General features: G+C 34.8%; 1 protein-coding gene across 1 annotated transcript in view; it reads right to left on the reverse strand.

Annotated features, from left to right (window-relative positions):
* TfIIFbeta (transcription factor TFIIFbeta) overlaps nt 1–23331 on the reverse strand; it is a 146726-nt gene that overhangs the window by 69728 nt on the left and 53667 nt on the right. Inside the window, exon 5 of the mRNA XM_090401575.1 lies at nt 8501–8582. Coding sequence (XP_090257701.1) covers nt 8501–8582 — 82 coding nt within the window. The remainder of the gene's footprint in view (nt 1–8500; nt 8583–23331) is intronic.

Genomic DNA, 23331 nt, shown 5'->3' on the forward strand with positions numbered 1-23331 from the left:
TGCATATGATTAGTGCAGTATTAACAAAACATTGCGCCACCCGACAACAAAGGCAAGCCAACAATTGTTGAGTTGAAGTGCCAATTCTCTTCAACCGAATTCCATAATATCTGAAACTGCCATAACAACATTCACTATATATTTCTTAGTTGTAACAAGTTACAACAGGGTGGTGTTTTGCCTGTTCGTCGTTCCGACGGAGCTTCTCATTACCATTTGTGTACCACTTCCACGTCGCCCGGATGGGCTCAACTCAAACAAAGTTTCACCCAGATGGGCTCAACTCAAACAAAGTTTCAACCCTTTGGTTGTATTTTATTGCTGCTTGTTTGCATGCCGCATCTGCATCAAGCTGGCGGGCAAAATTTGAAGTTAGCCTTTGTGATCTGTCTTAATGACATTGAAAATTTCAAATGCAATCAAACAAACACTTATTTCATGTAATTGAAAAACTGGACAATAGTTTTTAGTTAGATACTGTGTTTGCCAGTGCAACATATAGTTTTGCTTAAATCTATACAGCATAGTTTCTGTGGGAGGGAGACATGTGATCCATTAGTTAGTGCCGTTTTTATCCCAGTTGTCTCTAATTGCACTATTTGTTGAGAAATATATTACACAGACTTCAAATGTCTTTGTACCTTATTCAGTGATACGATAAAACTACTTGTTTTTCTTGTGTCTGTAGTATAGTGGCTGTTGGAGAGGGGTAATTGTTTACTGTGAGGAGGGAGTTACTATCACCCCGACATGAATCTGTGCGAGATACATGCAAAACATTTTAATTTCTTTTTTCGTAAAGTAAAATAATCAGGGGTGCGAGTTACACGTGAGGGCAAGTTATATTCGAGTAAATACGGTAAGCAATTTATAAAACATGACTTCCCTTTAAGAAACTAATGCTAATAATCACAAAAAATACTACTGTTACCAAACTATTTCTATATCCTAGCTCGCACTATTCTCTCCAATAACTTAACTACAACTCCACACATGCAGACTGGCCTAAAATTTGCACTGTTGCCTTTGTGAAGTGGAACAAGTTTACATTCTTTTCACTCCCTTGCGACCAACTCCTAGGAACATTCCCTTAAGACACGTGCTGATATATCATGAAGTCCTATTGTCTTACTCACATCAAACTTATGTAATTTCTCAAATACCCCCCCCCCACTTGCTCACAAGTAAGCAAGCAGTGGGGGGGGGGGGTATTTGAGAAATTTCCTCTTTCCCATTTCCTCTGTATTTGAGCTTCTTGTGATTTCACACTGATGAGGATAAAACACCCTGATCAATTGGTCACTGAATACCTCAACTGTGTCCCACTGCAGCAGATACGAATTTACCATCTTCATCCATTAACATCATTTTACCATAATAATTTTTCCTTCTACTTGTCACATATTTAAAAAAACTTTCTAGGATTTTGCTTGGCATGATTCGACAATTTCTACTCATACTGCACTTAGCTGTCCTTACCGAATGAGTCACCATCCTGGCCTGCTGTTATGCTCTGCATGCAACTGATTATCACCATTATTCATCTTGTGCTGCCTCCATATATCTTCTTTCAGATTTCAAGTTTAATCCCTTCATTCATCCATTTGACACCCACTTTAATTCAATATTTTGACCTTTGAAATATATTTATACATTGATGTTGTTAAATATTTTTTAGTCACTTCACAAGCAGCATTTATCTCCTTTCCACTTAACTTCTCATTCTACACCATAACTGTAAGCTGTCTCCTAAGCTTCTTTTAATCGCTGCCCTTGTAATTACGCATATATTCTTTCCTCACAGAAGTCTTTATATGGCTAGCTAACATCCAGGTAATCGTTTCATGATTACTCTCACCAACTAGAGGGAAATGTAACACTCCACTCACAATCGCACCTTCGAATGAAATGATTAGATCCAAGATTCTCAATCCTCAAGCAGTCCTCTCTTACATACTACCTAAGATAGCTGTTTCTCAAGAAATTCATTTTCCTTATATCCGAAGGCTTAGTCTTCATTCCGATCTATATTACCATATTAAAATTAACCATAACTACCACTCTTCCTGTGTTAACTAACCCAAGTTGCTGATACATTTCTTCATCACCACCTCAACATTACCTGGCCTATAGTAACATTCAATTAAATATCTCTTCCTGTCAATTTCAACCTAATGCCACACCAACTCAAAAACCACTGCTATTTTTTCCGTCTTGCATCTCCACCTTGTGTGAATATAATTCCCTTTTATCCCCAGCAGCACTCCTCTTTCTTCTTGTCCTTTCTATCCTCATGAAAAACACTATACCCTTCCATTTCTATTCCCATCAGGATATCATCCATATCCAACATGTTTCACTTATTCCAACAATTTTTGGACGAATAAACTCATTCAGTGAAACTATTTCATGGTTTCACTAAATGGTTTCTGATGCTCCTGGCATATGTAATTAAGCACAGTTCCATCCACGCCACTTGTTGCTTGTGATTTCTTCTCACCGGCATACCCAATTGCTTTTATCACCACTTACCATACATACATATATACAATACCTACCAATAATTGTCCAAACACTTTGGCAATTTACAATTGATACCAGCAGTGAACTCTAATATCAATTATATTCACCTTTGGCTTTGATTACTTCCTGCACCCTTTGAGGGAGGCTTTCCACCAATGTATGGCAGACATCAGGTGGAATTTGTCTCCATTCCTCCATCAAAGCAGCACTGAGTTCAGCAACAGATTGAGGATGTCCTGCTCGGGACCTTAATCACTGCTCCAATTCATCCCACAGGTGTTCGATGGGTTGAGGTCAGGACTCTGCGCAGGCCAGGGCAGTCATTTAACGCCCATCTTTTCATACCATTCTATAACAGCTGCAGCTTTGTGGCAAGGGCATTGTCATCTTGATAGTAACATGGATCCATTCCATAAGAACTTCACAATGTAGGCAGCACCTAATTATCCAGAATATCAAGGTACTGGGCTGCCTTCATGGAACCATGGACAATGACCAGTAGTCCCACTCCATTCCTCCTCCACCAAACTTTACTGTGAGTACAACACACTGTGGTAACTAGTGTTCACCAGGATGCCTCCATACCCTGCCATCAGACTGGAAACAGGTGAACCTTGATTCATCACTCCAGAGTAGTTTTCCACTGGTCAACTGTCCAATTCACACACTCTTTGCACCAGGCCAGATGAACTGCCTTGTTCGTTATGATGTTCGGCTTGTGTGCCACTGCTCTTCTGTGAAAATGGAGTTCTTTTTGTACAGTATCAGTGCTCACAATAGTATTACTGGTGCTCTGGAACTCATCACAGATGGTCTGTGCTGATTGTAGCCGGTTTTTGCATGCCATCCATTTTAACACCCTCCTGTCCCTGTCAGTCATTTTCAGCAGCTGCCTGTTTTCCTGCACTAGTGATGCCAGAACATCTCAATTTTTTGATCACATCACCAACTATTGATTATGGATGCTTCAGTTGACAGCAATGGCACATACAGACATGCCACCAATGTGACAGCACACACCTCTCTCTTGAAGTCACTGAATTCACGTGTTGCCATACCACCTGTATTCAACTGCTACGATGAAATACTGCTTCCTACTATCTGTACACCAGTTTTTGTTATTAACAAACCTGAAATGTTCCATAACTTCAAATGACAGGAGAATATGGACAATTATTGGTAGACAGAGTATATATAGCTCATCAGACTCAACTACCCTCCCCTTTACATCCCACGCCATCCCATTCCTATGTTGAGCATTCTCATATTCGCATTTACTACTACTTCCAACATCCACTCTCCTTACTATGTCTCCCTGTCCACTCCCCCATATATTTGCCCATTTTGCATTCCATTCTCTCATCATTTTTCACACCACTGCTATTTTCATTTACGATCACTTCAGTATCACCAATTCCTCTCTCCTGATCTTTCACCTCGTCTCTTACTTCCTTTGATCTCTCATTCGCATAATTCATTACACTTCCTTCTAGCAACAGTCTCTCCAGCTGACCCACATCAAATCCATTTAAATCTAATCTATTACTTTTGTACAAATCCATTCTTTCCTTCACATGCATCCCACAAGTTTACAAACTCCACTCCCTTCTCCTCACACAGCTCCAACATACTATTCATGATTCTTGTTTTCCATCTGAATTTTTCACTATCATACTTTGGCAACACACTGACTACCTTTCCTACTAAAATAAGGTTCTTTGAAAAAAAGATAAACCTTGCTTTAGTAGTGCTAGCATATTCTGCAGACCAGATAGTTCTGGCATGTTTTGTTTTTCCCCCCCATTTAATTTTGACGATCTTTAAGACAAAAATCTGATCTGATAAATACCAAGAAAGGCCAACATTGAAATCTATCCTTTTCAGAATCCACAAACAATGAAATCATGCAGAATACTATTTGAAGACTAATAGACTTAAATATTTTATGAATATGCTTTTCAACATAAGGAGTGATGGGGCTAGTGCCGGATTTATGTATAAGCTAAAAAAGCTACAGCTTAGGGCCTCAGAATTTAATTTCTACTTTTTATTTTCCTATTTTAATTTAAAACTTTCTGTTCTATGAGCCTTATTTGTCGTTTTTAAAACCCTTTAATTATATAATTATTTCTGTGATTTTGTAAACGCATACTTTATTTTTTTAATAAAAATTAAAAGACAATATATTTTCATATATTAAAAAGGCATATATATTTTAAATTTTTCTGAGACCAGCTGATGAAATTTAAAACAGTAGGGGGCTTCTGGGTTTTGTATAGCTTAGGGCCTCAGCAAGTCTAAATCCGGCCCTGGATGGGGCTCATCCTTCATGAGAGAATGAAGGAGGAGAAGCTTGCAGTTGTTTATAGGTTTCCTGGTAAAAGACTTGCTGTAACTGTTAGACAAGAAAATTGATTTGATATATCAAATTTCTTCTTTCTTCAAGGTATGTTGGTGAAGCAAACAGAGTAAGCTCTATAGATAACAATTCTTGTAGTGTTAGAAATCTGGCATTTTATTCAGACTCATTTTGAATAAAATGACTATGATGTATTTCTTTCTAAAAAAAAAAGGCAATATTATTGTTATCTTCCATTTTTGATGTATTTCTATCTTAGAATGAATGGCATTAATTTAGGCAAGGAACTCTTGGGCTCCAGATAAGAAACCCTGCCAAACAACAAAAATATCATCCACATATCTATACAATACTGAAGGAATAGGATGAATATTTTGAAGAGGGCACTGTTGAAAATTGTTTATTTTATTTCTTGGTTCCCATCCACTAAAGGTTTATTTATAAACCTATAGTTCATTCATACCATGAATGGGTTAAGAATTTTTTTTTCTATTTTTATTGATTTTATATATATATATCTTTTGTATTTTTATTTATTTTTTTACCTGGTCCAGAAATCCTACTCTAGAGACCAACCATGGAACTTTTTCCAAGCCACTTCAGGCCTCCAATATGTGGAGAAGCAGTCTCACACCAGGTGATGAAATCCACCTCCTACCTAGAATGCTCCATGAAGTAATTAGTAGGTGGATGGAAAAAAAGTACTTCCCATGACCAGCGAAATAGCCTGCATTAAATAATAAAATGAAACTAAACTATAAAGAAAAGCTTGCTGAAGTTAATACAAGGTTTACTCTCAAGGAATGTTTGTAAAGAGAGAAGCAATGATGAGACTAATTAATAAGTCCTTGAAGCCAAGATAATGTTATGATATATTTTTTTTGAAATCTAGAATGGTTTTAATATATAAGACTGACAGCTGTCAATGAAAGAGGATGATAAAATGAAAAAATATTTGATGAGTTTCAAGTTAGGACAAATGCCCTCTACTACATGTGTTAATGGGATACCTTGTTTGCAAATTTTGGGAAGAACGTAGGGTTTATGAGGATAATCAGTAGGTTTTCAATTTCTTTTTAAATTCATCACCTCAAAAAGAGATGTCATCTACAAGTTAATTCAGCTGATCTTGCCTCAAGTCAGCAGGAAAGTCAACAGCATTTGGCATAGTCAAAAAGTAACACAAACATATGTCAAAAAGTAACACACAAGAGTTTATGAGAATAATCAGTAGGTTTTCAATTTCTTTTTAAATTCATCACCTCAAAAAGAGATGTCATCTACAAGTTGATTCAGCTGATCTTGCCTCAAGTCAGCAGGAAAGGCAACAGTGTGGCATAGTCAAAAAGTAACACAAGCATACTATAGTAATATTTTTTCTATCTTGTGCTACTATTACTTTCTCCTTGTCAGCATGTGTGAAAATCTGAAAATATTATTTAATGTTCAGATATTTTAAGGATTTAATCTCCGAATATGATAAGAGTCGGAGGTGTAGACAGAGAGAATCTGTGATGCTTCAAACTGAACTCTTCTAAGTTTGTTTATGAGGAATGTTACCTGATAAAAAAAATTATAACAACATACTTGTCATATAAGTTATTCACTGTTTATTCTTTTCATAAAAAAACATCCACCTAGATTTCGATTCAGTGAAATAATTTTATGCAATGCCACATTAAAGTAGAAAATACACAAAGCATGCAGACCCTGCAAATGCAATAAATTAGCACAAAGCCATTCTTGTTCAGGTTAGGTTGGTGTAGAAAGGCCCTCATTGGATTCTCTGAATGCCTAATTAGATTCCCTAATCAAAACTAGATATGTGATTGTTTGACAAATTTTAGAATTTCAAATATAGAATTCCAATAAAATCAGTCTAACAGTAGCTAAGGAATAACATGCAATACACACATACATAACAAATTTAACAGGAACTTTTGTATTTTTTAAAATGAGATGCATACTACCCTATGAAGCATCTCTTTCTCTCTCTCTCACACACACACACATTCCAGATCTCTACTTTATGAAGAACATATACTGTTCCTGAAAGAGTAATGATAATTACATTAAAATGATTTATCACCATTAATTTGGAAATTTTCATCACTATTATTGAAATTTTTTACAACTTATCTGTATGCAGGTAATAATTAGGAAGAGAAACTCAAAAAAAAAATAAAATAAATTCACCCTTTCTTTAAGAAAAATCATGGGAAGAAATAAGTAATTTTGGTGATTGATTTACAGAGGTGAGTTGGGTTTGATTGTTTTGAATTAGCTTAAAGACTAAGGCTATGTGTGCACTTCCAGTTGGTCTGCCTGTTTTGCAGGATGATAAACCCTGCCATGTCCATATGAGACCAATTAATTTACCTTCAACCACTAAACTCTTAAAGAGGTGTCTTTGCATACCAGGTGGAACTGAGAAGACAGACAGACTTTACATATGAGATATAACAAAAATATATTAAAAGCCTAAAAATAGCAAAAATGTTGTTATATCACTAATTATCCACAAATAACTTATGATAATAAGAGGAATCTGGTAACTTCATAGTAAAAATATATGTATATATAAAAATCAATTTTATATATACATCATCATCATCAAATTCCTGCCATGTACCCTCAAGGGGTGTACAGGATATGATAGTACTACATGAAAAAAATTACATCATTATTTATTTCCTAACTACAATTTTCCTCCAAATCAGTCTGTTACTTGTCAAGACTCCAACATTATCAGATCTATATTTCTATCGTCTAAAGCATTTTGTACCATATCAATCCACCTATATCTTGGTCTTCCTCTGGGTCGTTTTGCTGCCAACCTGGCAGAGAACACTTGTTTTGCTAATCTTTCCTCGCCCATTCTGTTTAAGTGACCATACCACCTAAGATTAGCTCTGCTAACACATTCCTGGATGCTGACAATGTCAAGTTCTTTCCTAATATCCTCATTTTTAATATGATATTGCCATTGATGCCATCTGTTCATGCCTATAATCTTTCTCGGGACTCTCATATCTGTGGTCTCTAGTCTTTGGTCAAGTGTTTTACTTCTGACCCAGCTCTCAGATCCATAAGTTAAAATTGGTTTGAACACTGTCTTGTACACAGCTAATTTAGTGTTCCGACTGATTTCTCTCTTATTCCATATGAATTTATTCAATTGACTTCCCACTATACCAGCTTTGCTGATTCTGTTGTCTATTTCTATATTTAATTTACCATCTTCAGTAAAAATCGTGCCTAAATAGCTGAAATGTTTTACTTGTGCTTAAGGGGGTGCTTAAAGGTCAAAGCTGTATAACTGAGAGGAGACCTCCACATAGCCTTTAAAGGAATGCGGAGAACCGACCAGGGCTTCTGACCTAATGTCCAATCCTCACCTTCTCGTGGTGCACCCTGTTGGTTATCTACTTGGATACTGAACGGACGAGGATGGGCTGACAATTTGGGATTTAGCCGACCAAATTGTATTCTTATTGGTTAAACCAAAATACAGAACGATGGTTTTATATATACATCTAAAAAAAATATATATATATAAAGGTATAAAAATCAAAGAAATGTTACAAATACTACACAAACAGATACTTTTGAAATTACTTTTTTAATTTCATATATTTCTCATCAGGAACTGGACAGCATTCTCCCTTTTGAACAATCTGACCTTCAAGGCATAGTTTTGCTGAAAAAAAAAATCACACAGGTACAAGCTGAAATGCAAGGCAATATGAACAATTTTTGGTAACATGAATGTTTATGCATTTCTAATGAGCTAATACCTTTAGGTTAGAAGGACTCTTAAACAAGCAACAACTCCCAGAAAATATACAAGACAGATCAATCTGTCAAATACACTTAATATCAAATTACCTAAATCACTAATGCTAATTTTTGTTTGCAGTCGTCGTCTCAATTAAGCAAATCTATTCCGCTCAGGTTCTGATTAAAATGAGTGGTGCATTGGATTCATTCTCAGGCCAAGTCAGGTTAAAATACAAAAGTACATTTATTGAATTCTTAGAATACATATCCAAAAATATACACTCAGCTAGATTGATGGCATTCTAGGTTATAAAGCTAATTATGGCAACCAAAATCGATGCAACTGAATCTTATCATGAATTATTACTACTAGATTAATTCTTAGCTCTCATCAATACACCGATCTATAATTTCCTTCAAAACAGTTATTCTACTAACCTCGTCAACTATTTTACATAACATGCATAACATAATTCATCTATACAATCACTCATTAATATGTTCATGGAGCTATGACACTGCTACTAAATAATCACTAAGAGTTCTATATTAGAATGTTCCTGCTTACTAATTCACAACATTTCTTCCCTTTCTCAACAAAAGAAACACTAAAGGTTATACATTACCAACTCTCAGGAAATTCATCAGGTCCGTCACTTAATCTTCAACTATTCTTACAAAATGCTTGCTCTTTGTCTGGACAATTGTCTCACATGGCTTGACTTGGAACTAATTATTAGGTCTCTTCCTCCTAGGTGGACTAGAAACAGCTCAGCTTAATTCTGATACACGTGGTTGTTCATGGCAATCATCTGGTACAGATCTCTATGGAAGGCTGACCATGCATCCATGCTTGGCCTGTTCCTTCGTCGCTTGTCTCCGTCTGACATGCCGTTCCGATGGTCGTATTCAGCTACTCATCTCCAAAGATGTTTCAAGCCAGGATTCTGGAACCACAGGTGTCGATGCCGAGCAGCAGAGGACTATCCGGAACCCAAGAAGAAAAAAGCCTTGAGAAAGGGGAGCAGACTCCTTTTATGTTACTTCTCTGGCGCCCCTTCTCATTGTGTCACGTTTTCTCCCCGATACCGATCTTTTTGCACGTGAGACAATCTCCTTTGCAGCGTCTTCCGGGAATTACGAGCGTGTGCTGCTCCCCGTGCATACTCGATTGCTGTAGGTCAAACATTTATCCAAACGTTTCGCCAATGAACTTTGAACTCTTATTCTTACATCGTAATAAACATTTTTCATAGAATATTTCTTTCATCGTTAAACTTTACTAAATAGATTACATTTATTATTTTTCTATACATAATTCTACATTAAAGGTATTCATTTATATAAATCCTTGAACAATTTGCATCTTTACTTATGTACAAGTATATCCTTGTTGATTTGTTAAACTTGTTAAATCCTGAATGAAGTATTCCGAAAAAAAAAAAAAAGAAAGAAAACTCTTCATTCAAGATCTAATAGGTCCATGTCTTCAGCCATTTTGACAACATCATTGACTGCAAAGAACATTTCTGCAAGACCTTTCACTGTAAATTAACTACCTCTTCCTGTTTCTCTTTTCCCTCTTCCTTTTCTTGTTTTTCCTCTTCTACAACAGCTGTTCCTCCAGTTTGACCAATTCTTCGTTGGTCAACTCTTCAGGGGAACTTTCTATGAGTTGCATTATGTCATCATCATCATTCACTTCGAGATTCAGATCGTTTACTAGGCTCACTATTACAAACTTCCAAAATCATCCCCAAACCTTTTTAATGTATTTTTACATATGCTACTCATACATTGAGAGGTCACGTCGTCCCAAGCCACAGCAACATTTTTAATAGCATGATAAATATTAAATGTTTTCCAGAATTGCATGAGAGTCTGGTCATTTCCTTCAGTAGCTGAAATGGCATGTGAAAAAGTTCTTCATAGATAATAAGCCTTAAACAATTCAAGAACTCCCTGATCCATTGGTTGGATCAATGAGGTAGTGTTTGGAGGGAGAAACATGACCTTGAACTTGAAGATCACTGCTATAAGGAGCATTATCTAGAATTAATAAAATTTTAAATTCTACATTTTCTTTCACACAATAACTTTTTATTTCACTCCATAACAGTTGATTAAGGCATCCTCAAAAAATTTTTGAGTCATCATCCACGACTTCTTATTGCTCTCCTAATGTTTTTGAAGATTCGTGGATTCTCACTGTACCAGAATCATAATATGGACATTAAGAGCTTTGAAACTAGGTAAAGATTTTAGCTTTTTGTGGATGAATGTCCGCTCGGGCATTTTTTTCGAAACAAGGATGTCTCATCCATATTAAATATTTGTTGTGGAAAATAGTTTTCCTCCGTAATAATTTTATCCAATTTTTCCACAAACTCCTTGGTAGCGTTCTCAGCACTTGCATATTCCCATACATTTTCACATTATGCAGCACAAAGCACTGCTTGAATTTCATGAGCCAACCAGAAGAAGCGTTGAATTCATAGTCATAACTGGGTTCTGCTTTCTCCTTCAACATGTTGAAGAGACTTAGTGCCTTAATGGTTATGGTCACAGTGCTAAGGGGTATGTGCTTTTGGTTCAGGTCCTCTATCCATGATGCAAGTAGTTTTTCCATATCACCAATAAGACCTTGTTGTTGCTTTGTTACTGTCGTCGATTTAATGGAAGTAGATCCTTTCACAGCCTCTACGATTTTCTCCTTATTTTTCAAAATGGTTGTCACTGTAGAATGAGACCATCCGAAGTCATCTGCGATCACCTTGACAGGCTTACCATCTTCATGTTGCTTTATAACTTGCAACTTCGTTTCAAGATCAATTGCTCACCCCTTTTTCTGTGATTCTTCACTAGGTTTTTTGATTGGGCGTGTAGGGACAATGTTGCAGAAAACATTGTGAAATATTTAATGATAAATACACAAATAACCCATTTCTGAAACACAAAATCAACAAAGGAACTGTTGACGACATGTGCCGACTGCCAAAGGAGGTTGCCTATGAAACATGTTGCCACTGTGCATGCTTTACCTTACGCTCGCTTGCGTCTTGTTCGAAAGTAGAGCCGAAAATGTTATTTTCCCTTATTTACGGACATATCTTTGAAAGGACATAACTCGAACGGACGTAAGTCGAGGGATGACTATATATATATATATATATGTGTGTGTGTGTGTGTGTGTGTGTGTACATATTTGTGTATATGTACACATGGAAGTGAAAATTACTTGCAGCAGTGGCAGGTTTCAGATATTTTAGATCTAAAAACTCATATCTCAATATGTATCCATAATAACAACCAGGTTACTATTTACTGTGCATAATTGCACTAAATGTTTATAATATTTAAGAAAACAAAATAAATATAATATAAATATAATAATTATAATAATTATAAAGTTCATAATATTTAAGAAAATAAAAAACTTAGAAAAATTAAACAAGGAAACTCAAACTTATGTGACATAAATTTATTAGCTGTAAAAGTATCATATGTATCCTCAGTATACATTGAAAATATAACATAATATAAAATTACAATTAAATAATCATTTTCAAAAAGCATCACTATAGCATTAACAAGACAACAAATGGTAAGCAAAATTCCCAATCATTAAAAAAAAATATATATATAATATATAATAAGCATGAGTTTGCATAAAAATGATGTATTAATATTTCGCATAAAGGGTAGAACTACATTTAAGTTAAGTCAGTATATAGAGGTCTCACAACTATCTTTATATAAGCAGTCTATAAGGAATCTACTTCTATAAGGAATCTTTGAAAGAAAATTTTAATTTTCTTTCAAAAAAACTATGAGACGGCATGTTCTGCTAGGCCAGACTGTTTCGTTTCATGGTATAAGATTCAAGATTTATGTACTTCATGATGGATGGCTGCAGATCTGCCAGAGTGTCCCAAAGTAAGGAGCATGGGATCTAGTCAACACCTGGTGGAGTGGAGAAAGCTTGTCCTTAGGTGAAGAAAGAAAGGTAGAAATCTTTCTGACAGGATGAAAGGATACTACAATATTAAGAGGTTTTAGAACTTTAGCTACACATTCAGAAATCCCTTTAATATTATTTATTTATTCCTCTTCACTCCATTGAGAGCATACACCACAGGTCTACATCTGATTCTGTTTTGTGCTTCTCTCTTCATCTGCATCCAGTTCTTCCCAATCTTTCTGAGCTCTTCTTCTACTCCTCTCCACCAGCTCATTTTTGATCTACCTTTCTTTCTCTTTCCTTGCAGATTCTACTCTAATGCTGATTTGTCTTTTTCAAGTGCTCTTAGAATATGTCCTATCCAGAACACTTCAGAACCCTAGTCCAGAGAAATGTATATCCAACTACAGCAAAGATGCCATTATTACAGCAACAGAAATGGCCCCGAGTCCTGCATGGCACACACTCACCTCTCTACGGCAGCAGTAAGGCACTGAATGGTGCTAAGAATATCACAGAAGAAGGTAGGCTGCCTATTAGATTTTCAAAACTGGCAATCAGTACTCTCAATACTTGAATTTTGGAAAGAGAATCAGAATAGATTTACGAGTCAAACAACTAACCAATATCAACTTTGATATTCTCCTAGTGAATGAAACAAAAAGATTAAAAGAATTAATGGCAAGACGGTACAAAGGCTTACAGATATTCCTGCGAGCATCTTCAAACAGTGGTAAACAGGCAGAGTGAGCTTTATTGTTAAATCTAAGATCACCAAGTTGATCCTTTCTTGTAACATCTGAAAGAACATGTGTGTTACTAATTGGATTAGAGAATAAAATAACAAGAAAATTAATATCCTGCAACACTCCAATATCCATAGCCGATAATCAAGAAACAGAAAATTTCTACATGAATCTCAAATAGGCATTAAATTACAAGTCAACATACACATTCAGTGGAGACTTTAATGCCAAAATGTTGCAGAAAACAAAACAATAAGTTTATAGGTCCAAATGGTCTGGGAGAAAGAAATGAAGAGGAAGAGAGAGAGATTAGCCAAATTCACTGCAGCTGAACAACTCTCTATTATGAATACTTTTTTTTCAACAAATGCCAAGGAAGAAGATGGATATTTGGCAATCACTGAATGGATGCACAAAAATGAAATAGGTAATATTTTAACAGACTGTAGAAGACTGGTACAAAATGTTGGTACAATAGGCAAAACATATTTCAATATAGATTCTGACCATAGACTTCTCAGAGCCATTATTAAGAATAGACCACAAAAAAGAAGCACATATCAGGGCAATATCAAACCATAAAAGACAGCCTAAAAAATAGACTACCACAAGTTCAGGAAGTACAAAGAAGAGACTGAATGGACTATTAAGAATTGTTGCATAGATGATGATGATATACTAAATTTATTAATAAATTCAATGAGTGAAAGAAAAAAAATCAGAAATTCCTGTGAAACAAAAGAAAAGCGAACGATTCACACCTAAAACCGTAGAACTACTGAAAAAGAGAAAAGAGCTAAAGAAATCCCAAGGAAATTTTCTAGAATACAAAATTATTTAAGTTACTAAGGAAAAGAATTCCAGAAGACTAAGAAGCTTTCAGGATACAAAAACTAAGAGAAGCAGCAGGCCAAAACCAGCCTGAAAAAATCTGAGAAAGATTTAAATTTTAAACTGTCAATTCCATCTGCTCTACAGAATCATAATGGAGAAAAACATACTAACAGAAACAAAGTCTCAGAACCTATCATTCCAAAACCAAGCAATATACCAGATGTACTCCCTGAGGAAATAGAACACGCCCTTAAGAAATTGAATAAAAGTAAAGCCTCAGGACTTGATAATGTTAAAGTTGAAGAAATCCAACGAAGTGGACCAACTATAGTCAAAGCCTTGGTTACCAGATTCATATGGTACTTGAAAGAAAGATTCCAGAGGAATGGAAGACCTCAAAAATCATACTTCTATTCAAAAAAAGAAATAAGGAAGACAAAAAATTATCGCTCAATCTGACTACTCTTTGTATATATAAAATCAAGATAACTCCAGTAGAGAGCAAGCAGGATTCAGGAGAGGCTTCTCCACAATAGATCATATTCAGGTCATTTCGCAATTAACAGAAAAATGCAGAGAATACTGACTCCCTCTATGTTTCCTCTTTATTGATTTCAAAAAAGCATTTGATAACCATAGAACACGACATAATTATCCAAGCCACTTACATCCACATAAGAGAAATTAACAAAAATCTGACCACACAAATAACCCTATTTGATCAACCTATAAATATGAATATAAAGAGAGGGGTCTGCCAAGGTGATGTGATCTCCCCAAACCTATTTACTAGCACTTTAGAGAAAAATAGACCAAAACAGAGGAATAAACATAGATGGCCAAAAATTACAAATCCTTATGTTTGCTGATTAATTAGTACTAATGTCTCAAGATCCAAGAGATCTAGAAGAAATGGGCAAAAAAATATACAAAAACAGCAGTCATGAGATGGGCTTAGAAATGAATCTAGAAAAAACAAAATGGATTAAAAACATTCACACAGGTGACAGCAACCTATATATTAATAACATCCCTATAGAACAGGTTAACTCTTACAATTATTTAGGTCAAATAATAAAAATGAATAACGATTTATCTGAAGAACCGGTAAAATGAAAGAAAGCCACATGGCTATCATTCAATAGACTAAGAGACACACTGATGCAAATCTTGATATCGCTGTGAAGACAAAATTATTTAATAGTGACATTCATCCATCACTCGCATATGGATCAGAAACATGGAACACAACAAGACAAGAAAAGACTTTCATGATAACTCAGCATGAAATGAAATAGAATGTATGATTTGTAACATCAACAAAATGGAACATGTTAGAAATATGGAAGTAAGAGAGAGAGAGATTAGGTGTAAAAGATGTGGTAACTGCAGTCTACGAAAACAAGATGAGATGGGCAGGCCACATAGCAAGACTTAGGGATAACAGATGGACATACAGAATACTTATTTGGCAAATGAGAATAAGGAGAAAACCAGGAAGACCACCTACAAGATGGAAAGAACCATTAGTGAAATCTATGGGTATAACATGGAAGAGAAAGACTCAAGATTGAGATCGTTGGAGGCATCTTTGTGACCTGCACTCAAGGAGAAATCCTGAATGAAACACAGATCCATCTCCATTTTCTCCGATTATTGTCATACATTATTGGTTTGTTTCTCATTTTTTTTTGTAATTCTTTATTTGATATCTTTTCTGGACATTTAATTTGTAGAATTCTTATATATTTACAAAGCTTTGCAGCCAAGTCATTACAGTTTTTTCTAATTACTTTTATTGTTGTTTCTGATGCATAGAGTAAAACTGATATAATATTTGTATAAAATAATCAATTATTTTTAAACCTATTCCCTTTGATCTCCATAATTTCTCTAACATGTTAAAAATTCTCTGTACTCTCTGCATCCTTAGACCTTATATCTTCCTATGCTCCTCCCTGTTTATCTATTATTGATTCCATGTAATTAAAGTCCTAAACTATGACAATCCAGTACTATGTCTTCTGTTTGTTTGTTATTTATTTTCATTATTTTTGTTTTAATTTTATTTATTCCTAATCCAACAGTCAAGGCTTATTAACTGAGTTTTTTATTGTTCCCCCCCCCCCTTCATATGTTGTTGTGCATGTGCCAGTAAACTATATCATCTGCTAAATCGAGTTCATGTATTTAGCATGTAGGTCATGTAGCTGTTCTATTAAATTCCACCGTATTCCTTTTGCAGTTTTCATGGCATTTTTCATAAACTAGTCTACAACAATAAGAAATATTGTTGGGGAGAGAATGAAGCCCTGTCTAACTCCTGTTTTAATTTCAAACTTTTCTGAAAGTTCTCCACTCTGTATGATTTGTATTTTATATTTTTTATAATTTTTTTAACTATGCTGATAATTTTCTACATATTAATTTCCATATTGCTTCTCTGTCAATGCTGTCAAAAAAAAAAAAAGCTTTGATATGATTTGACTGCCATTCTAGTGACTATTCTATTATTATTCTGAGTGTCACTATTTAACTGATACTATTGGCTCTACATCCTGCTTGTGTTTCTCTTAGCTTTTGATCTATTTCTTTTTTGATTCTTTCTAATATCATTCTTGTGCTTAATAATATTCCTCTCCAATTACCACAATCCGTTAATCTTTTTTGATCAGTAACCCAATATTCATGTGGCCATTCTTCCTGCATCTATATTTGGTTAAGAAATGGGAAGAGTATTCTTCTTATTCATCAATCTCCTCATGCCTGAGGACTTGTGACCTTGGCAACAATGTTTCTCCATCTACTTCTACCTCTTGATATGGCAGTTGCTTCTTCCTCTATTCTGCTTTTAATAGTTCACTTGGTATACCATCTAACCAGCTGCTTTTCCATTTTTACTTTTTTTTAATGTTTTTTTTTTTTTTTTTTTTTGTATTCCACTTTTTTTTAATTTCTTTGGCATCTCTTGTAATATTTTTCTCTTCCTTCTGGTATTTGAATTTCTTTTTTTCAGGTTTTTCTCTATTCATTATCTCTCTGAAGTATTCTATCTATCCTTCTATTTTCTTTTTATTATTGTTTAATTTATTTCCTTGTTTCTCTTTAATAATATCTTCTCTTTTTCTTTTGTTGCCTGTCATTGTTCTCATAATATTATATAATGATTTAGTAGCACCTCTTTTAGGTGGATTTTGGCCTCATTTAGTAGGTTTTCTTGCATTTTTCTTAATCTCTTTATTATTCTTTTATATTTCTCTTGTAAGCAGATGTTCCTATCTTGTATTAACTTTTTATTTCTTTTCTTTCTTAAATTTTGAGTTTTGCATGTGAAGATATCCATTCTTTATCTTTCTTCTATGCACTCCTAGTATTTTTTTCTGTGGCTTCATGGTATTTAATACCTGTCCACATTTACTAAAAAATGGTCTATAAGCATCTGCTTCTCTCATTGATCTCATGCTCAAAAGAGATCCTCTCCATTTTCTTTGTATCATTATATGATAAATTTGGTTATAAGTTTTTCCATCGGGTAGTCTCCATGTTACTTTATGTATATTTTTATGCTTAAAGATGGATCCTCCTATTACTATTTCATTTTTTCCATGCAGAAATCCGGTATCATCACTCCATTTTCATTTCTGATACCTTCTATTCCCATTTCTCTACTTGTACAATCATTTCCTATTTTAGCATTTAGATCCCCCATTCTTCTTCTTCTGCAGCTTATCCCACTTAAGTAGGGTTACTGGTTCTAATGAGTGTTCTCCACATCCTCCTCCTGTCTTGGGCTGTAACCACATCCAAGTTCTTCATCCTCAGGTCCTCCTCTACCAGCTCCCTCCATCTCTTCTTTGGCTGCCCACGCTATAAGGAGTCAAGAAAGTGATTTAGATCCCCCATTACTATAATTATATCTATAAGATTTGTGTTATCTACTGTTTTTTGTAATATATCATAAAATTCATATTTTTCTTTTTCATCTGCCTTTTATAGCTCGGTTTTGAACCATAATAATAAAAACGTGGTTTTTATTATTACACTAACATTGTCAACACTGACCGGTGACTCCCGGGCACCGCAAGTGACAGTCGAGAGCCACGTTTATCCAGTAGTTATTCGATTGGCTCTCACATAGACATGTTCTTTTCTCGCAGCATTTTATTATTTACATTAATATTAGTATTTAATATTTTTTAATTATTTAAGTATGAGTGAAAAGAGACAAAACAAAGAAGACACTGTTGGAGTAACAAAAAAATGCAAGTGGTTGACATTAGAGAAGAAACTTGAAATTATAAAATGTCACGAGAATGGTGCTTCATTTGCTAAAATAGCACGTGAGAATGAATGAGTCATCTGTACGAACAATTATTCAGAGCAAAGAAAAGATTAAACAACACAGAATGAGCACCGCTTCTTATATGTCAAAAGTGATCACGAGAAATCGATCTTCCACAGTGGAAAATATGGAACGCCTTCTAATGATCTGGATTGAAGATTGTAATCAGAAAAAGATTCCTTTGAGTCAAATGATAATCCAGGCAAAAGCAACAAGTCTATATGACAAAATAAAAGCAAAAATGAAGGAGGTACAACCAGTGAAACTTTTATAGCAAGTCGATGGTAGTTCTACAATTTCAAAAAGTGTATGGGACTCCATAACGTAAGAATCCAAGGTGAAAGCACAAGTGCTGACACTAAAACTGCAGAATTATTTCCCAATGAACTGAAAAAGCTTATTGAGAAGGAAGGCTACATAGATGATCAAATTTTTAACACTGACGAGACTGGCTTGTTCTTGAAAAGAATGCCAATGTACACATTTCTAGCAGAGAAGGAAACACTTTATACCCAACATTAAGCTGGGTATAAAGTGTCAAAAGACCGATTGACTCTTTTACTAGGAGGTAATGCATCGGGTGATTTAAAATTGAAGCCACTGTTAGTGTACAGAGCGGAAAATCCAAGAGCTCTTAAGGGCTTTACAAAGAACAATTTACCTGTTCACTAGTGTTCGAATAAAAAAGCGTGGGTGACTCTCATTCAATTTTTCAAGACTGGTTTAAAACTTGTTTTTGCTCTGAAGTTAAAAGCTATTGTAAAAAGAATGATATTCTTTTCAAAATTTTGCTTTTATTACACAATGCGCCAGGCCATCCAACTCTATTGACTGACTTAGATGAAAATGTCAAGATTCATTTTTTCCCTCCAAACACAACATCAATTCTGCAGCTGATGGATCAAGGCGTTACTCCACTTTCAAGGCTTACTATTTAAAATGAACTTTTGCTCAAGCTATTAAAAGCTGCAGAAGCAGAAGATTCTTGGACTTGGAGTGAATTTTGGAAGAAATTTAACATAAAAGATGCCATTCAAAATATCTATGAATCTTGGCAAGAGATGACTCAAAGCAACACGAGAGCTGTATGGCATAATAACTTGCCGCATTGTTCAAAGGACATTGTTGCCTTTGCAACACAGAAAGAGGAAATCTCAACAGAAATTGTGCAGATGGAAAAAGATCTTGGTTTTACAAGTTTAGATTGTAACAATGTGAACGAATGTATTGATTCTCATTCAAATGATCAGGATGATAAAACCCTTTTAAAGTTGGAATAACAACAAGCCTATGAAGCAGAAGAAGACGAAGATGAACCCACCGATGTCATGGTTGAAGAATTTTCCTTTGCTCACCTTTTGTGAGAAAAATCGACGAAGCTTCCGACTTTCTCATAAATGCCGACCCGAATTTGGAAAGAAGCATCAAAGTGAGCCAAAGTCTCAATAATGCCATCAAATGCTAGAGAGATCTAGTACTTGAAGAAAGACAAGGATGGTTCAACGAACACACTAAAAGACTACTTTAGTAAAAAGTAAATTACCATATGCTAAAATTGAAGCAATATTTGTTTTGTTTTCTACAACTTTTATATCAGTTTAAAAGAATTTTATTCATAAGGCATATTCCAGTAATTGGACATATTTAAATTTATATATTAAGCTAAAACCACAATAAAGAAATAAAACCCGACAAGTTTCGTAAGTTGTTTGACTTGCATCTTCAGGGGTAAACGCTAACTGAAAATTAAAACAACAAAAATTAAATTAATAGTTCATACTATACAGTTGTAGCCGTCTGACTGTTTATAAAATTAAAAAATCAGAATGCAGATTCAAAGCAGTGCTAAGTTTAAACAATGCTGGATGATGCGACGCTCTGTTGTTCATGATTATAATGTCCGAGGTCTGACTGAGGTATATTTTTTATCAAAGCTGACCAAACTTGGTGTAGAATTAAGCCTTAGTTTTTATTGCAGTGGTGGAATTCTAAGCATGTTTGCAGCTTCTTTAAATTTCCTTATGTAACAGTTTTTTTCTATATAAGACGTTTGTTTTCTGCCAGAGCATATTGTTGCCGGTGGAAGGTGGTATGGAAAGCTAGACCTGATTTTATTTGTTATTTAGTTAATAAAAATAATTTTTTTTTTTCATTTTTAAACATTTTTTATTATCCTAAATTTTTGTAATAAACAAATTAAATTGAAAACCTTTATAAATAGACCTCGAACAATGCAGTTTTTGCATAGTGCGGACACATCTTGGAACCAATTATCCGTGCTATACAAGATATTCCTGTACATTAATAATTGTTACTTTACAGAATATTAAGTTAAATCTTGCTTTTATGCATCTTTCTGTAATTAGTTCCCATTCTTTGCAGCTTTTGCTTTACCGGACATCATTACTGCCATTCCTTTTTGCATGTTCACTACCCTCATCTTTGTTTCCAGAGTACAAGTATCCCTCGATTAACGCGTTTAATTAATCCCTCAATATTACCGCGTATATCAAAATCGTGTTAATCAAATCTAATAATCAATGGTAAAAATTACAATTCGTCCATGATCAATTACTGTATTAATAATTCGCTTTATATGGTAAAACGATCTTTCCTCTTTGATGAAAGATAAAAAATGAATGCAAAGTAAATGTTTAATAAATACTTGAACCTACATTATTTACTGCAATTTTTTTATCAAAAGAAGTTATCAACAGTCGTTGGAACAGTTTTAGTTGTTTTCTTATTGGCATAAATTCTACGATAACAAGCAAAATGATTCTCCAGACCTTGGCAAACAAGCAATAAAACAAAGAAAAACACTGCAAATATAATACATGATGGTACAAATTAAGTGGATATTGAATCCAACATTATTTCATAGCCGAATACAGAAACTACAAGAGTTTCGTGCCGAATATATAGAAACTAAAAGTTTCGGCAGATGCAAGCACAAGCAACCTTATGGGCAACTCGTAGTAAAGGTTGAGTAAGCTCCAGGTCACTTTCCTATGTATTTTCCATAATGTAAAGCACATCTCCTACAGGACATGTATGATAAATATTGAATCCAACATTATTTCATGGCCGAATATAGAAACTACAAGAGTTTCGTACCGAATATATAGAAACTAAACGTTTCAGCAGATGCAAGCATAAGCAACCTTATGGGCAACTCGTAGTAAAGGTGGAGTAAGCTCCAGATCACTTTCCTTAGTATTTTTCATAATGTAAAGCAAATCTCCTAGAGGACATGTATGATAAATAAGCTTTTGGCTCTCTATTTCAGTAATACATGATGGTTTATTTATTTTCAGTTACAATCTAGAAATTATTGAACAAAGAATAATTAAAAAAAACAGCTAAACCATACTATACTGACATCGGAGGTTGCGGTATCTCTCAGATACAATTTACTGTCAAATATCACAAACCTTTACATAACATGTGTTGTGTTAAACCAAACTGACAGCAAAAAAACGGTGCAGAATATCATCGTAACATATGAATGCACAGCAACTCATGACCTCCAAGCTATACACTGAATTGTGTAAGAATATTTATATATTAAACATTTTCCGTGTATCTGTCAGATCAGCTGCAAGCTCCGCAGGGTTAATGGTGCATTAATCAAAACTCTTGGTGCGTATATCAAGGGATTGCCACAATTAGTTTCGCAGCATTAATCAAATCCTGCGTTAAGCAAAGGGATACCTGTATCTGTTTCTCCAGAACTCAATGTGTCAATCCCTGTCCATTCTATCTTGTCTCAGTTATTCCCAATATTTCAATTTTGTAGTCTTTCATTTCTTTGGCTGTATTGGCTGCTTTTGATGTTTCATGCATAGTTCTCACATTATAATATCGATTTGTATTGTTTTTTTGGTGCCAAATAATTTGTGTCTCTCTTTTGGATTTTTTTTTTTTTTTTTTTTTTGTGTGTGTGCCTTGTCCAAATTTTCGGTTATTGTCCTCAATTCCCTGGTTTCTCCATAAGAGTTTTCACTAGGGGATGTCATTCTTAACAGTTTGCCTTCATTTAGGTGGTTACTTTTTTGGTCAGATTTTTCTGTGGTCCTGGTTTCTTTAGCACACTATTTTTTTAAAAGGATAGGCCTTCGCTTAATCCTCACCTATTTACAAAGACTTGAGACTGACACGATTTTGCATAGCTGCATCTAATAGCTTTTAATATCAGATTATTAAAATTCTTAATAAAAGATCCATTAATGCTATTTTTCACAAAAGCAGATTTCATATAATTCAATTCTTGCAGTCAAAGGTCTTCAGTGGAACAAATATTATAAGCACGATGTAACAGGGTTTTAATACACTATCTGATCAAAAGTATCCAGACACCCCACCCTTCTGTAATTTGTAAACTGACATCTAGATGTTACTACGACTTCACTTACCGTATAAAAGGAAGCACAGAATCGTGTGTTGTTCAGTGAGAAATATGAGTAGGCCAAGCAGAATGGGTAGGTCAAGGGAGCTCATTGACTTCGAACATAGACTTGTTATTGGTTGATACATCAGTAAGAAATCTGTCAAAGACATTTCAACCCTCCTCATGTTGCCCAAGTCAACAGTTGGTGATGTGATTGTGAAGTGGAAACATGAAGGCACAACCACAACAAAACCATAGTCGGGTAGGCCACGTTTAATGACAGACAGGGACCATCGAGCGTTGAAGAAGGTGGTTCGTGGAAATTGCCAGACATCAAGTGAAACAATTCTCCAGGAGTTCTGCAGTGCTACTAACTGTCCAGCCAGCACCATGACT

The sequence above is a fragment of the Typopeltis vanoorti genome, chromosome 12, assembly GCF_054136105.1.
Source record: "Typopeltis vanoorti isolate ZY-2024b chromosome 12, IOZ_Tvanoo_1.0, whole genome shotgun sequence".
Lineage (NCBI taxonomy): Eukaryota > Metazoa > Arthropoda > Arachnida > Uropygi > Thelyphonidae > Typopeltis > Typopeltis vanoorti.